We start from the raw sequence: 17,615 nt of genomic DNA, 5'->3' as shown, positions 1-17,615 counted from the left end.
GCCACTTAGGAGCAATCCAAAAGAGGATTTGAAAGCTTACACGCCTGCCAAAGCAAACCTTTACACACTGGGCCCAGTGCTCCATCACAGGCCTGCTTTACCCACAGTGACAGCTCGACTTTGGCACTCCTGTGGTGATTCTGTTGCTGGGCAAGATCTTGTCACTGAGTAGATGTCCTAAAGTTCATTAGAAACTAGGAAGTCATTTGGCTCACAGAACTGTTCTAAAGGTTGCAATGTCTTTCTGTAATGCCTGACATCATTGTCCTGGTAACATGGAGATGACAGAAATTATATGCACTTTCCACAGAATTTCTATTCATATTGTCCCAGTTATGGAATACTTATTCCGCACTTGGAAGCAAAATACCTTCCTTCAATAAAGGCTACCAGGTTTCAAGTTTAAAATTTATTTATCTATCTGTATCTGCCATACAGCTGCAGTATTTGTGGAAAAGAACCCAACTCCCACAAAGTCATAGTAATAGAGTTTCTGGGTAAAGCCCTGCTGAGAATAATGTCAAAGTTCCCAAACTATTCCCATGGAACAGGTTGCCCAGAGAGGCTGTGGACTCGCCATGCCTGGAAGTGTTCAAGGTCAGGATGGACAGGGCTTAGAACAACCTGGTCTAGTGGAAGGTGTCCCTGCCCATGGCAGCGGGGTGGAATGGGATGATTTTTAAGATCTCTTCCAACCCAAACCCTTCTATGTGGATTGTCACTGCAGCTGCTGACTTTAGTGATATATTTGGGCAAAGGCTGAAGGACAATTACAGGAGGCAAGCCCACCTGGGAAACAGCAGGTGATGATGGTTATGCTTAGGCAAAGAAAAATGTAAGGTGTGTATGTGCAGTGTGGGAAGGAATCCAAACATGCTGTACATCCCCTCAGTGCCACAGCTAAATATCGACCTGGTCAGCTTTTGGCTGCAGTCCAGAAAATAGGTGGAAGTGTTTTAAATAGCAAAGCTAAGGTCCACTACAATCCTTTGTGTGCTCTTTGATCAAGCTTAGAACTAGATGGCTGGATTTACCAGCCTCCAGATCTTTTTTTTTTTTAATCTATTATGGAACATAAGGAAGTGATAAATGAGGGAAGGACAGGAAGGGAAGTTTGTGCTGCAGAGAAAGCCCTGCTCAGCTATTACAACAGCTGTCTTTGACTCTAAAGCAAATTAACTCTATACAGAGCTTCATTTAAACTGCAACACTCGTTTATTTAGACTTGGAAACAGGAGTGGGGACAGAAACCACATTAAATTATTCAGCCTTATCTCTGAAGAATTTCACTATGAACTTATTTTGAGAAATGGACTAGTTTTAGATACGATTCACGAAAGTTTCAGAAACTTACTTAGTCATCCCCTACCAATAATTATAATTATTCACTAAAATGATGTTCTTTATGGGCAATATGTACAAAGAACCTTGTGGCCGGAGTAAAGAGATTTCTCTGAACAATTTCTCTGCATTCTGTAGGCCTTGCTTGACATTGCTTCAGAAGCTGTAAGCTGTAATGTTTATACTTACAGACTGTGTGAAAATATGCGGTGTTTATACTCGTTAGCTGTGTGTCTAGTTATATGGTTTGAGAATATAGTATGTTTATAGTGAGAAAGCCTTGAGAAACTAGAGATAAAGGTACACCTGCAGATTTCGGAAAGCCCCTAGAGGCAGATTAATTAGGAAGGGCTTTGCATGCCAAGAATGATTTCAAGTCACATAGACAGAACATCAGGTCCAACAAACTGGAGACATGAGATGCGTGCACAGACTGAGCTATCCAATCACCTTGTTGCGAGCGTGTACCCTGAACAAACTAAACTGTATAAAAGTTAACTGATTTAAATAATAAATTGGACATTCCTTTGATCACATTGATCATCTGCCTTGTCTCTGTACCTCTCCATCAACAGAACCTTGCAAAAATCAACCCAGGCTTCTGGGAGCTGGGGGGGCAAGAAGGTGGTTCTTACCTGGCTGCATCCCCCCCAGTCTTTGCTGGATAACCTCCAAGCGATGGATGTATTCTGTGAGTGATCGTTCGGGATCGTGAGGTGGCACAAGTGACTTTTCTGAAGCTGAACTTGGGGACGGATGCAATCTTAAAAAGGAAAACAAATTATTTTCTTCTTCTCATGCTGTAGTCTCAAATATACACAGTAAAGTTAAATTCGTCCAGGCAGGAATTCCGGGCAAAGAAAAGTGGAACAATAGTAAACACCACCACCACCACCAAAAAGTTATGTATACAACAATACAGACTGGGTAGCTTTGTATACAGGGGAGTCAAAAGAAAGGATGTTTTGGTAAAAGCTGGAGTATCTCTGAATCTTTCTCTACTTAACCACAACACAAAGTCCCTTGGGTAAGAAAGATGCAGTTAGAAGTGAGTCCAAATGGCCAAGTGAGACAAGACCCTCTGTACAGAAGGATCAAGGAGGAGCTGCATCAAGGTGTGCATGCTCCTCTTCAGCAGGGAAAATACTACCTTGAAGGCCAAGGTTGAAAAAGGGGCCCCTTTAGATGGGTCTCCCTTCTGGGCATTAACAACAAATTCCAAATATTAGCAGACATAAGGGACACTGCTATTTGTAGTTTGGATTTACTCCTTTTCCTTGCACCTTTCCATTAGCAGGAGGTAGCTCCTATCCATCCCTTCCTTCTGTATAGCTTTGCCAGGACACAAGAGCAGCAACAGGCATTGTTTAGCCTACCTCGGATCCACATCAGACCTGAGCTGCCACTCACTCAGCCACACTGAGCATCAGCCAGCACTGCTATTTCCCTCCTGTTACATACCACACGGGTGACTGTCCTTGGCAGGGCCCTCAGAGCCAGACACGTGTCATGACAGAGGAACAGGGTGGGGCAGAATTAAGTCTTTTGGGAAATGCTTGCAGGTCTCCAACTCTCCAAGATGTTTTGTTAAACTCCATGCAAACCACAACACCACCTGGCTGTCGCGACAAGCATTGTCTGTGCCCCACATCAGTCAGCAATGCTGAAAAAACCTACAATAATTTGGAGAATCTCCTGACTTTGCGTATCCCTAGATCACCACAGCTACTTCTCTGCTGCTATTTTTTTTCTTCATTTAGAAGAAAATTCTTGCCTGATCGTTGGGAGTTTCTAATTTAGCCATGAGGTTAAGAAACAAAGAACACATTCCAAGATGATGGGACTGAGACCAGCTACCTCCCATGTCAACTCCTGCAAAGGCAACAAGAATTGCCCTTCAGAGCAGGCTAGCAGACACAGCCTCTGTAAATTCTGTGCTCTGCACAAATTAAATTGGGGAACACCACTAGGAATGCTTTCAGTCCAAGAACATCAGACACGATGCTTAAAGCAGACAAGAAGCTTTATTCTCCTGTACCATCCTGAAAGAAATAAAAACATTTACTAGATCTAGGAAAACAAACTGCTCTTCTGGTTCAAGTCCCTCCTTTAACGAGTGGTTCCATTTTTATGGAAGGCTGTCTATGGGATGTCCGACTGACCTGTTGTGCGAGTGGGAAGAGGATCGGGGGGAGAGGCTCCCAAATCTTGCAATGCTGGTTCTGTGGCATAGCCCCATGTCCCTGTCCCGGGTAGGGGGAGAGCTGATGGGAACAGCCAGGGGCTGCTGCTCTTTCAGAACTTCTGTTCTAGCACCAGAGGCTGTGGCAAATAGGAAAGGGTTAAAAAACATGCGCTGGGAACCATTCAGAACAGGCTGTCAGAACCACATCCAATACACCCATGAGAACCACAGCAGAATACAGTAAAGTTTGGGTTTGAATGCAGATAAATACACTTTCTACAGCTAATTGGTTTTATGGTTTGGTTTGGGGGTTTTTTGTGGTTTTTTTTTTTTTTAAAAACCACATTTAACAGAAGTTTGACGCTATTTTGTAGTGAGGTTTTAGAAAGTTCAGCATTTGAGCATTCAAGTTTCCTAGGAATCACACGACAGTGGGCTTATGCAAGAAGTTGGTGCTTTTTCTAAAAATAAATATTCCCAGCAATTTAGAAACAATGAAAATTATGTAGTATCAGGTAATGCAAAATACACTGTTTCATCTGAATTTTGTTTAGTGTTGAAAAGGCACAAGTAATGGAATATTACATTAAGGGAGACAGTTCAAAGTACTGGGTGATGTATTAAGATGTTGGTTGAAATTCTTACAAAGACACCCATAAGTAACTCAAAGGAACAGTCAACTGTTCCTCAAGTAACTCAAGTCCTTACTGACCTACATCAGACCATCCATCCATCTGCTCCACAAAATAAACAGATTTTGACACTTTCAAATGAAACACATCACTAAAGAGAAATTACAATAAAAACAACGCACTTGTCCAAACACTTACCTGTGTTACCTCCTACACTGTGAGAAATGCTTTCACCCTGTGCGCTCTTCCTGCCGACTTTGTTCCACTTTTTCACCAAAAACTTTAACCTTAGTAAGAGAACAAATTTGTACAAGAATTAAAAATACAGAAAAATACAGTAAATTTTAATATTATTTGTGTTGGTATAGAATACACTAAACAATGTAAGTAACAATCCCTGGGGGAATGAAGGGAGAATTCTTTAACTTCAGTCTTTGGAATGTAGGTTTATCCCATTTTACCCTGCAATGATCCTTGACCTGCTGGAAAGGCTTGCCTGTTTTGGCTGTGCTCCTCCTCTCTGTTCCTAATCTCTAGAGAGAGCTCTGTGGCAGCTCTTCCTACCTGAAAGGAGTTTGGAGGTCACTACTGATATTGCCATCATTATGGTATTCACGTCAAAGACATTGTGTCATCTCCTGAAAGAAACTTGCTACTAACCGTTTTTACTAGACAAGGAAATCGCTCAGAAATAACCACTTATTACATTTAAAACTACTTTCTTTTTTATTAAATGGACTTAAAAGCCATTAGAAGATGGCATATTGTCTCACAAACAGCTAAGAAAACCCATTTGGTAGTGACAGAGCATGACAGAATCATGCCCAAGGAAACACAGGCTGCTGGATTCCAGAGAGAACTGTCCCTGACAGATCACGTTCTGATACAAGACAAACTATCCAGGGAGACCAAGGAGGTCAGCCCTGAAAGGACTTCAATTTGTAATGGCTGTGTACTGGTTCCAAAACATACTGCAGCTTTTTCACAAAATTATGGAATGGTTTGGGCTGGAAGGGACCTTAAAGCTCAGCTCATTCCACCCCCTGCCATGGGCAGGGACACCTTCCCCTAGGCCAGGTTGCTTCAACCTGGCCTTGGACACTTCCAGAGACAGGGCAGCCACAGCTTCTCTGGGCAACCTGTGCCAGGGCCTCACCACCCTCACAGCCCAATACTTCCCAATATCCAATCTGAATCTACCCTCTTTCACCTTAAAGACCTTTTTTATACATCTTTAGTTTAATATGGATCAAACTCGGACAACGAGTCACGTTTGAAACGGCTTTGGAGACTGCTTTTGCTTAACATTAATGCAGGACAAGCCACAGGAGCTACCAACTTTTGAAATTCCCAAGGAAACACCACGTATGAGAGACAGGGAGTGTTTTTGCTTTACCTTGATATGGCGATGATGGCCCTGACCGCACACCTGAACTTGGTGAAAGGCCGGGACCGGGACCCAGAGAGCTGCAGGTCTGCAGGCGAGGGGTAGATCCCCATACGGGCGATGAGAGAGAGGGTTGCCTGCTCACAGTCCTGAAATCCACCCAGAAGCAGCAAGAGGTATTTCTTCTGATAAACTAGAGCCTTTCTAAAGCTCTCTGCTCGAATGTACTTCCTGTATAATCTCTGCAACTGCAGAAAGAAAAGGAAAATTTCTGATTTTGTCACAGCTGCTGTTGCAAAAACCCAGCCACAAACAAGCTATCTTCAGGTCAAACATCCAGGTTGATACAATTCTGTACACAAGTAAAGAACACCCAAGTTTGGAGTGCCAGACTGCCTTAAATGTCCTGACTGCTTTCAAGCAAAACTGTGATACTCAAAACTCTAAAACAGCTTAACTCTTTAACAAAGAAAATAAAATGGGCTTTAAAAAAAAATAGCCAGAAATCATGTGGGGAGAGATGCCTATCAGACTTGATTACAATCAAGATTAAAAAGTATTTAAGATTAGTGGGGTGGGGTTTAAAAATAATGGGTGTTTTCTATTTTCATGCTTAGACAAGAAATCTGAGTTTCCCTCTCATTTACAAGTAGAAAGTCCAAAGATCCAGGTTACTTTTGGTGCAAGAGTCTGTCTGCCACCAAGGAAGTTCCAAAGGAACTTCTCTGATGAAGTATATATGGGGAAAGTTTCTAATTTAAAATAATACATAAAACTGTTAATCTATAAAATCATTTTTTAAAACAGCAATTGAAGATTGCAGCAATAAGTGAAAGATAAATACCATCATCTGATAGATCCTTTTATCCCCAGCAAATCAGGTTGAAATGACATCTCCTGAAATGACACTGACGGCTCTCCAAGCTCCAGACAGCCCCTTTTCTGGCCATCCCCATCATTTTACCTTAGGATTGGAAGTTTCTACCACTGGTTTGTTTTCAATTTCAGCATTTGCTTTTGCCAGTTGGGATTCAGCCTGTTTCAGTGCGTTCTGCAGTACGTTCCTCTCTCGCTGCCAAGCCTCTCTTTCCAGCTCTTGAACAGAGTCACCATCACCTGTAGATCTGATCTAAAACAGAAATCAAAAGGAAGTGGGCCATGATGGGTTTTGCACATTACTTCCACAGTCGAACATCTCAAAACGAGTAAACCCCAACTTTATGACAAATTAAAACATAATAATAATGAGCCTGAAAATCAGCAATGGCATTCAGGTGTTAAACAGCACAATAGGAAACTGAACTGCATGAGAAGCCCTTCTTAAGAAGTAAGGAATTTTTGTTCATCAAGCTATCTCTTCTCTGATCAGCCTTGCAGGGATCCCATTCCCTTTAATAACGGTCTCCTGAACCTTTTGAAAGGGAAACACATCATCTGACTTTATTCTATATCCACAGGCAACACGGAAATTGTGAAGAAAGATGACTGTGTACATGCAAAAACAAGTTGTACATACAGCAAAACCGAGCTGTGAAGCATCTACAGAAATAAATTCTTAAAAAAAAAAATCACATTCAATCCTTAGAAACTGTTGCCCAGAGAAGCTGTGGCTGCCCCATCCTTAGAAGTGTTCAAGGCCAGGTTGGATGGGGCTTGGAGCAACCTGGTCTAGTAGAAGGTGTCCCCATTCATGGTAAGGGGTAGAACGAGATGAGCTTTAAGGTCTCTTCCAGCTCAAACCATGCTGTGATTCTGTGAAATTAAGTTTTGTGGTAAGTCATCTCTTGTAAGAATGAGACTCAGGACTCCAGGTCCAACTCTTCATGAAAGTTCTGCCTTCATAACCCTCTTTGTATCAACTACAAATGTAATGGTCAACAGTTACATCAGTGCATGGTGTAGATCATAAAAGAAATAAAAGTAATTTAAGGCAGTTAATGTTTTATCCCTTGAAATAAAATCTATACATTAGAGAAGTATACACAACTGAGCCCAGTTTCTCCTAGCAACTTATTACAGCCTAACAAGGTTGTGCTGAAATATCTGAAGGAGTTCTACATGATTCATCTATGCACTTGATATCCACTGCACCACGTGGCATCTGATTGACCAGATGACTCCATATTCACTTGGGTAGAGATTTTTCACTCTGTCATTCTGCCAGGTTCCCTGTCCATTATTCCCCCATTTATCACAACTCAAAGAGATAACAGCGGTGAATTCCCTTTGGTCTCCAGACCATGTGGTTCAGTACATTAAAGGAAGGAGATATTCAGGAAGGAGACTGAAGGAAAAGGTGATTGTGGAGGAAAAAAAAAAAAAAATCCAAGCCGGAAAAGAGAGCAGAGAAGTCTATGTAGCTATGTGACTGCAAAGCTGACAGAAGGAAAATATTTACTGTATTTTGTAAGCAGGTAGACACAGGGAGAGTTACAACATGCCCAGGCAGCTTGTCACACATTAGACTTGTGCTACAAGAGCACAGGAAGGCAGAAGCTATAAAACCATCTTCATGTATCAGACAGTCCATAACTCCTTCTCAAAGCTGTGTTTTCTAGAGATCAAGCAGGTGAGAGAATAGAAATCTGAATCAAACAGAAGCCAAAGACTGTTAGCCCTAAATCCCTAAATTTTGGCTGAAATGTGGTAAAAGATCTCTGTCTATTACAAGAGAAAGACATAAAAGTGCAAAGTTATATGGGGAATCAGATGGAATCTAAAAGTTATGTTTTCATGATGTATTTTGTATCAATAGACCTGAGCTCAGTGTTTGATAATCCCTGGGCTTGTGTAAAATATTTGCAATACTGCAAATATAAGTCAGAAGAGCCCTCCCAAGGTGACAAACCACTATTGTGCTTTTTTGGAAAGTACTTGACATTTTGATGAAAAACAACTGTCTCTGGATGCTTAAGACACTGCAGCAACACATCCCAGGGCTTGTGATCCTTGGACAGGCTACATATCTAAGAAAAAATTGCTGTCAGAAGCAGACCCTGGAGTACAACAAAACAGCAAGAGTCGGATATTAAAACTTGTTACTAGAATGGTAGTGTGAGTACAGGAGTACACCTTCTTTCCCATTGCCAAGGCAAACCAGAATTTTCCTCAGAATGTTTTATTCAAAAACAAATGGGAGGGAGGAAAATCAATCAATCAATCTATCAATCAATCAACTTACACGTGTGCTGCAATCCAAAGAATACAGAAAACCTTAGTGATAATCAACAAATACATGCTATTTTCCTTACCTGAGATGCAGGAGACAGTAAATCTGATTTTAGTTCCCTTAAGGTCTGTAGTAAAGAGGCCACAGCTTCATCATTTGATGCAGACCAATCGTGAACCGTTCTGTTAAAAAGAAATACCTTTTCAGTATCAGGTTGATTTGTAATAATGTTAAAGCACATTTGATTCTTTCTCCCTACTGGATGACCTTTAAGTTCTGAGGCTTTACTCATGCACTATTCATCACACAAACTACCAAAAACACAGAAATTAGCAAGTTCCATTAATTTTTAAGAATTAAAAGAGCACGGGGCTCTCAGCCATGACTGACACAGGTTAAGAAGCAGGATGGAAAGTAAACCACTGTTTTATGAACTCACTTATCTAGAGTTTTATAGATGAACTCGTTCAGATGCACAGCTACAAAGAGCAACTGCTGCCTTATCTTCTCCAGCTGTTGCTGCTGCTGCAAATGGGGTTTTCCAGTTTCTTTTGTCACAGCCTGTCTGGCATTCCCATCTTTGTTTGAGGTACACAACAGCTCTTGCTGACAGTTTGGAGTTGGAGGATTTCTTTCTCTTTCTTCTAATACTGCCAGCATTTTCTGCAGTTCTTTAATTCTTTGTTCATCCCTCTGGTGCTGCCGTTCCAAGTTTTGCTATTTGAACAGAGTAAGTAGTAGTTAATTGCATCTTATGCATACACAGACATCACACCTAACCAGCATATCCATCTGGGTGTTCCTTAACTCACAGATCACTTTTGGGGGAAGGCCTAGAGCACTGCCTTCAGGGGCCACCAGGAAGCCATTTAATGACACTGGAGTGGGCATTAACTCCATCCACCTTCCTACTGGCAAGTCTCCACAGAGCCTGTAAACCTCTCTCCTCTGTTACAAGTGAAGGAGCTGAGAAACTAGAAGGATGAAACCAATACTGTCACAAGCCATGATTAGGAGCCCAGTTCAAAATAAGGGCAATGGCATGAAACCCAGTTTAGTCCCATCCTGTATAGTTTAACCCCTATTCTTCTCCACCTGTGAATAACCAGCAATTCCCAGCACAGGTAAAGATATAAAGATCAACCTCTGTCAACAATAAACCCAGACACAACTCCCTGAAAACAGCACTGAGAAATGCAGGAAAAGAGCTCATCTAATGCGTTTTCCAGAATGCTTTGTTTAACAGAGGGAAACATTTCAATTAAAGAACATCATCCACAGGGCTAAATACCAACGGGTGGCTTTTTCAATCTAAGGCAAGACTCACACAGACATTCTCACCATTCTCTCCTGATCTCTCTGCCAGTCCTGTTTCTCTAGCTCTGTCTGTTGCTGCTGTCTCCACTCTCTCTCCCTCTCCTCTTTCTTATGCTTATCTTGCTCTTTCAGCATCTTGAAGAGCGACTGCAGTTGTTCCCAGTCAGCTTTCATCTTGGCCTCTCTTTCCTTCTGGGCCTCCAAGGAACGGATCACCTCTTGCTTTTGAGCCTGAAGAGACTCCAGCGTGGCTCGCAGTTTGTCGCTGACCTCCCTCTCCTTCTGGGTTTCCTCACAGCACATCTGTACCTCAGCCTCCAGCTGCCTTTTGGACTGAACGGCCTTCTGGTGCATCTTCTCAATAAGAGCAGCTAGCTCCACAGTCCGGGACCTCTCTTCTTCCAGCTGGGCTTGGAGCTCTTGGACGAAGGCTTGTTCCAGCAGCAGCTCCCTGTGCTGACAGGAAGCACCTTCTTTCACTCTCATGCTCAACTGCTCTGTCAAAACACGTTCGTGGTTCAAGGAATCCAGGAGCTCCAACGAACGGCTCTTCTCAGCATCCAAGTTTTTCTGTAGCTCCCGGAGTTTGGTCTGTTCCTGGGACAGCAGCGCTTCGCAGCGGGAGTGCTCGATCTGCAGCTCCTTGCGGAGATTATCGGTCACCGTTTTCTCGTGCTCCAAGGACACGACCAGCTGCCGATTCTGCACCGCCTGCACGTCCAGGGCAGCCTGCAGCTCCTGGGCAGGACAGGGGAGAACACATCAATATCCCAGCACAAGCACTCATTTGTGGGGCTGGCTGGCATTCGGCAATTTCCAGCCTCCTGTTTTAACCAGGAAGATATTCAAGACTTACAATAGGGTAGTTCAGGTATTAAAAGATGAATTTAAAACTATGAGTAACAGAAAAATGCCCATTAGCAACCTGGCACCAAGTAACAAACCCAAAGATTGTCATGTTAATATATTTGCCAGTACATTATTTCTTCTTCAATTAGTAAAAGCCTCATTAGGAAATCACTATTCTTTGCATCACTCATTCCCACTAATAAGTGACATCTGAAGCAGCAATAACTCATGTTGTTTTAAAAAGAAAAATCTAAGCAGTAAGAGTAGATGTAAAACCTTGGGATTTTGCAGCCCATCTCTTTAAAGCATAGAGACTGACAAAAATAATCACAGAATGGTTTAAGTTGCAAGGGACCTTCAAGACCATTTCATTCCAACTCCCCTGCCATGGGCAGGGACACCTTCCACTAGCCCAGGTTGCTCCAAGCCCCGTGCAACCTGGCCTTGAGCACTTCCAGGGATAGGGCAGCCACAGCTTCTCTGAGCAACCTGTGCCAGGGCCTCACCACCCTCACAGGGAAGAATTTCTTCCTTATTCCTAATCTAAATCTACCCTCTTTCAGTTTAAAATCCATCCCTAGGTCCATTTTGGGAGCCAGCCTCTCTTCAGAAGGAAAGGCAGAGACTGAAGAGGCACTTGCAGACAGTCAGACATAGCACTGCTGTCCTAGGAGGGGGGTTTACCCTGCCTCTTCTTCCCAGCACCACCTCTCCCTCTCCTCTCCTAGAAAGCCAGGTCAGATGCCAAGTGGCAGCAGCCCCATTCCATAACAGGGCTTTAAGAGATGATTTGTGAAAGCCAGACTAATCTGCTGTACAACTACCCTTGGGGCAATGCACTTTTCTCCTGGTCTCTGCCCTCCCTGCATGAGCAGCTTTCCAAAAAGATGGAGGATGTTAGCAACATGTCCTACCATGCAGCAATAACAAAAATCCCAACAAAACCCATCCACAAACCTAAACACCTACCAGAACGGGGATGGGAGAAGCCAGGCTACAAGGAAATAGTCAGAATTGTGTTTCCTCGTGACATTTAATTAGAATTGTTTGGAGTTCTTTGATAGAGATTAGTTTGGGGATTTAAGTTTAAAAAATAGTTTATGTTAAATCTTCTTCCTTTTCCAGTCACTGTAGGCTTTTTAAAAGCACTGAGTCGTTGCTATCACAGTCTTGGAGAGAAAGCTGTTCACTTGTCTTCTGTTCAATTTAGAAGGGAACAAGACTTTGTTTAACCTCCAAAAATGAATGTTATATTGGAAAGGCTCCAGTTGCTCTCTGCCAAGCCTATGTATCAATGGGTGGTTTTCTTTATAATCTCAATGATCATACATGTCACACCCTTATGGCAAGTTTGCTCTGGAACTAAGGGTGTCGTTCCACAGTTGCAGAATCTGGCTGTCCCTGCTCAGCAAGGGGCAGTACACAACAGCTGAAAACAGAAAATGGGAAAGGGAAAAACACCAAGAAGATGTGGGGGGAAAGGCTTACAATTTTGGTTTATTTCTGCACGTGCAATTCATGAAAGTAACTGAAAGCTTTAATTCTGTGAAAAAAATGCGCTGTGCACATTCAGAAGAGGTTTGGGGGAGGTTAACAGTTACTAAACAAAAAAAAGATTGCATAAGTAACCTGCTAGTTAACATCATGCCCCAAGGGAACTGGGCGTTACCTCCAGAGCCTTTGTCTTTTCATCCTCTGCTTTCCTGTGCTGACGCTGTTGTTCCTCAAACCAACCTCGGAGCTCAGATTCCTTCAGCTGTTCAGCCTGCAAGTCTCCGAGTGCAGCTGCCAAATCCTTTCCTTTCTTTTCCAGTTCAAAACTGCCAAGTTCAAAATGACATATCTGTGTTCAGAACAAAACATCCTTCACCAGCAACTGCCAACATGACATTTTGGGTTGTTTTCTCTGAGTTGGTCTATTGACCTGTTTCTTGAAGGTGGCCTCTGCTCTTTCTAAAGAGAGTCAGTTTTCAAGTCGCAACTATTTAGCATCTGAAATCATTTACCTCCCTGCAAGCCAAGCTAGAAGAATTGCTCTATTTAGTAACAACTAAGATAGGGAGAAGTTATTTGTCCTGGCAGAGCAAAGCTGCTGTCCTGTGAGAGGAAAGAAAAACATTGGCATACACTAGGAAGGGAGTGGGGAAGGAAACATACCCAGGGATGACAGAAGCTAATAAAGAAAACATATCCCAGAAAAGTGAGAGAGGTTAGTTTTCCTCCCTATGTTTCCAAGTGTTAAGCCATTTGTGTGTCCAATTACTACAAAGCTCTCTCAGACCTGCTGATAAATCAAATAAATTAATAAATCTACTTCTCACCGTAACTGATTTATTTCCCTCTGAAGCTCTTCCAGGGATTTCTGCAACCTTTCATTCTCTTGCTTACTTTCATGAAGTGCTGATTTCAGGGCTGCTTTTTCTTGGTTCAGGAGATCACACGTTCCAGAGGCTCTTTTCTGCTCTTCGGAGAGAGTGCTCTGCAAGTCACTTACAATAGATTTTTCCTGCTGAAGCTTATATTCCAATAATTCAACTAGGACAAGAAAACATTAACACTTACTTATATTATAGATAAATTGACAATATTATGTCACACTAATTCAAATTGGGGGGAAAAAAAAAAAATCAGCTGTATTAAAGTGTTCTTGTCTGGAGAATTAATTTCTTTCAAAACATGAAAGGAAAGATGCACAAACACACTGCAGCTCTGCTGCTAATGGACCAAGCAAAGCAAGCAGAACATGAAAGCTGGGTGAGACTATGACTCTATGATTGTGATATACTGTAAGTAACCTGTTACTAATGGGTTCTAAACCCCAAGCAAACCTATCCACTTACAGACCTATTTTATGACACGAATCACTAAATAAAACCTATCTTTTGCCAGCTCTGTTCAGTACTAGAAACAACTTTCCCCAAATTTGGAGGTTGCCATTTGATAAGTATTTAAAAAATAATGAATGTACCTATGTTTGCAGTATTATGTAATGTAAATATGTTTATTGTAAACAAAATTAGCAATAAACTTCTGGATTTCCAGAGAATTCCCTCTATTGGACAGTGCATGTGTTGGTATTAATAAGTTTTTAAGTGGCTGGATGCTGAATGATAGTAAAGGAAAAAGCAAAAACAAGGAAAAAGCAGTGCTTTGCTTTGAAGAGATATGTTTATTTGATCAAGGACACTTGCATTTGGTTTCTTTATTATCTAAAGGGAACCTGCAGTGAAAACCAGGCTTGCTTATTTAGCCAGGCACATGGTTTAGGGGTGGGCTTGGCAGTGTTAAGTTTATGACTGGACTCCACGACCTTAAAGGTCTTATCCCACCTAAATGATTCTGTGATTCCATACTAGCAAACATATATATAAACAATTTCCTGAAAACATACAGGCTTCTATTGCTTCAAGCTATTTTAAAGTTTCATAGAATCATAGAATCAGATGGGTTGGAAGGGACCTTCAAGATCATCAAGTCCAACCCTTAATCCACTACCGCTGCAGTTACTAGACCATGCACCAAGTGCCACATCCAGTCTTGTCTTAAAAACCTCCAGGGATGGAGAATCCAGCACTTCCCTGGGCAGCCCATTCCAATGTCTGACCACCCTCTCTGTAAAGAAATTCTTTCTAATATCTAACCTAAACCTCCCCTGGCACAGCTTAAGATTAAGCCCTCTCGTCTTGCTGATCGTTGCCTGGGAAAAGAGACCCACCTGGCTCCCCCCTCCTGTCAGGGAGTTGCAGAGAGTGAGGAGGTCTCCCCTGAGCCTCCTCTTCTCCAGGCTGAACAGCCCCAGCTCCCTCAGCCTCTCCTCACAGCACTTGTGCTTGAGTCCCTTCACCAGCCTTGTTGCTCTCTGCTGGACCTGCTCCAGGACCTCAATGTCCTTCCTGAGCTGAGGGCCCAGAACTGGACACAGCACTCCAGGGGTGGCCTCACCAGCGCTGAGTCCAGGGGAAGAATCACTTCCTTGGACCTGTTGGCCACACTGTTCCTGATACAGGCCAGGATGCCATTGGCCTTCTTGGCCACCTGGGCACACTGCTGGCTCATGTTCAGCTTCTTGTCAATCCAAACTCCCAGGTCCCTCTCTGCCTGGCTTTCTCTTTGCTTTTCACAGATTTGTCTTTACTACTGATATTAGAAAGAAAAATCCCTTCCTCTGCTCACATCGTAGCAACCTGAGTGCATTAGTAAAACTGAAGAACTGTACAGCACCCCCTTCTTTGCAAAACATCTTTTTTTGCTTTTTACCTTCAAGGCAAAAAGGAACTGACGCAGAAGTCAGAAAGAACTGACACAGCAGACAGATAATAAGAGTTACCTTTCCTCCGAAGGTGGTGCTCCTGTTTGTTCCCATGATCTTCTGCATTGGTAAGAGTTTCCTGTAACTGCTGGAGCTTCTCCTGGTTCTGCAGGTGTGTCATGCGGAGCTGAGCTCGAAGGTCCTGGATTTCCGAGAGCAAGCTATTCCGGTCCGAGGAGAAAAGGTGCTCTACAACCATCTGCCTCTGCTCCTCCTGGAAACAAACCAAGGCCTGTTCAATCCACAAGGCTATTTCCATGTGTTCTGTAAAGATGAACTCTAAGGAAAGGGTTCCAGCAGCAGTACAAGTTTTATACAAAAGCACTGTATAAAGTTTATGCTTCATATTAACTCAAAATGTTAACATTATGTAAGAAAACCCCCACTTCACTTGCTTTACATTGTTTAATACATAACAGTTACTACAGACTATCTGGCCACAACCTAAAAACTAAATATTATCAGCAAAAAAAATCCCAGATTCGGAATTAGTTCAATATATATCCTTGGCAAGAGAGGTCTGTGAAGCTCTAGATAAATGGGAGGGAAGGAAAGAATTCTATCAAATATTTCTTACTCACTATTCCAGTCTTTCTGGAGTCAGTTAAAATAACCAATAGGCTTTGTAGCACAATGTGCAAAGTCTGGGAAAAATGGTACAAAAGCAGAGACTCTAAAAGCCTACTGATCCCACACCATCTGTTTTAATACACAAGATAAGATTTAACAATAGAAGCAATAAAAAAAAAAAACCAAAGCACAACTTTAAAAGAAATAACAGGGAATAAAGAAGTGATTTATGGGCAGAACACTTTAAGAGATTTTCTTACTTGCTGTTTCATTATATACTCCAGTTTTTCCATTAATGAACCTGCATCACCAGATGCAGGATTGGAGAAGTGAGACTTCAAGTCAATTTGCAACACGCTTCTCTCCTTCTCAAACACGCTCTGTACTGCTTGCAGAAGCTCTCCTCTCCAGTCAGCAGCAACACCTGAAGTTTCCTGTTAAAATAATTCTTTTTTAAATGGCATCTCTCTCAATCTCTAACCCAGTGTCTTTCATACCTTTACTGTGTAAGAGTATACCTGTTAACTTAAGCAGACCAAAAGTGTTTAAAGAGTACTGTTTGAATCTCAGAAAGGAAAAGAGTCCCTTACTCCTAACACACACACACACAAACCTCATAACAATATACATTTCTATATATAAAAAACCAGGTTACCCTGCTTTAAAGGATATTTGATTGCCATACCTTGTCTCCTCTCTCTGCCACCTTGCCAAGGTAATCCCTCAGGGACTGTATAGCATCCAGCAGGGCTAAGCCCTCCTTCTGCCAGCCCTCCAGCGCCGTTTGGGTCTGAGGAACGTCCTTCAGCTCCCTGAAACCAAAGGGATGTTCTGACAAAGCCAATATTTTGCGGCTCTCCTCGTATACCATCTTCAGCACAGTCTGAGAAGGTAAAAAAAAAAAAAAAAAAACAAACCAGAAATGGAAACAGGCATCAGCATCCTGAGAGAGTGTAAGAACAGAATGGGATAGCACTACAAAAATAAGGTGGCTGTGTACATCAACACGCTAATATGCAATTAAGCATAAATTATTAATATACAATTATGCCAGAGGGCTGTACTTTCACTGTGTTGTTTCTGAACTATTTAGCTAACCTTCCTGGGAATAAATGAAATTCTGTCAAGTCTGAAGCCATGTAGCTAAACCACCAGAAAACTGAATTATGTATTTAGACAACTTTGGCTTAATTTAGCCAATTATGTACAAATAACATCTCCCAAAATAATCACTTTTAATAATTTACACAGTGGAAATTGTTTCCTCTGACACTGTCAGGCCAAATAATATATTTTAAATAAATTCCCTCTTCACAAACTATTACATCATGCACAGATGTTTCCTGGCCTCTTTTCAAGGAAGGTCACTGGAGATCTAGGTCCTTTTCTTACACACATCTCATTAGAAATATGCCAGCTTCCATGTGAAGCTGTTCCTCACTGCTACTCACTTTAACAACAACAATAACAACAACAACAACAACATAGAGTACTTTTCTTTAACTCTTGATATTCTTTCCTTGCACTTATTTGAATGACTTAACTTTTGAACCAACTTGAGTTGCTTTTCCATCACTGGAACCAAAATAGTGATTACTTCAAGAACCAATAGAACCTTTAGTGAACAATAACAGCAGAAGCACAAGTAAAGTGTTTAAACAAAACATTTAGTACTGGAATATGCACTCAGATCTTACAGCCAGTAAAGTATAGATTGATGATCCATAAAAGAAACTAAATAAAAAAATAAATCTGTTACTTAAGGTAAAATAAAATTCACTCTTCTAGGACGTCTCTGAGAACTACGCTTTAGAGAATTATTGGTTTTTTAGATACAGAATCATAGAATGGTTTCC

General features: G+C 41.9%; 1 protein-coding gene across 5 annotated transcripts in view; it reads right to left on the bottom strand.

Annotated features, from left to right (window-relative positions):
- PCNT (pericentrin) overlaps positions 1–17,615 on the bottom strand; it is a 78,628-nt gene that overhangs the window by 531 nt on the left and 60,482 nt on the right. For all 5 annotated transcript variants that reach the window (XM_051787148.1, XM_051787150.1, XM_051787151.1 and 2 more), the window contains 13 exons: positions 16,445–16,642; positions 16,020–16,193; positions 15,208–15,403; positions 13,202–13,415; positions 12,550–12,700; positions 10,056–10,769; positions 9,154–9,431; positions 8,797–8,896; positions 6,510–6,674; positions 5,555–5,793; positions 4,357–4,445; positions 3,504–3,663; positions 1,977–2,104 (listed from right to left, as the gene is read on the bottom strand). In XM_051787148.1, coding sequence (XP_051643108.1) covers positions 1,977–2,104; positions 3,504–3,663; positions 4,357–4,445; positions 5,555–5,793; positions 6,510–6,674; positions 8,797–8,896; positions 9,154–9,431; positions 10,056–10,769; positions 12,550–12,700; positions 13,202–13,415; positions 15,208–15,403; positions 16,020–16,193; positions 16,445–16,642 — 2,806 coding nt within the window. The remainder of the gene's footprint in view (positions 1–1,976; positions 2,105–3,503; positions 3,664–4,356; positions 4,446–5,554; positions 5,794–6,509; positions 6,675–8,796; positions 8,897–9,153; positions 9,432–10,055; positions 10,770–12,549; positions 12,701–13,201; positions 13,416–15,207; positions 15,404–16,019; positions 16,194–16,444; positions 16,643–17,615) is intronic.

This window comes from Manacus candei, unplaced genomic scaffold (assembly GCF_025592945.1).
Source record: "Manacus candei isolate 608988 ecotype Guabito, Panama unplaced genomic scaffold, ASM2559294v1 h1tg000023l, whole genome shotgun sequence".
NCBI lineage: Eukaryota > Metazoa > Chordata > Aves > Passeriformes > Pipridae > Manacus > Manacus candei.
Note: the sequence above shows the minus strand (reverse complement) of the source record. Positions and strands in the feature narration are given on the sequence as shown.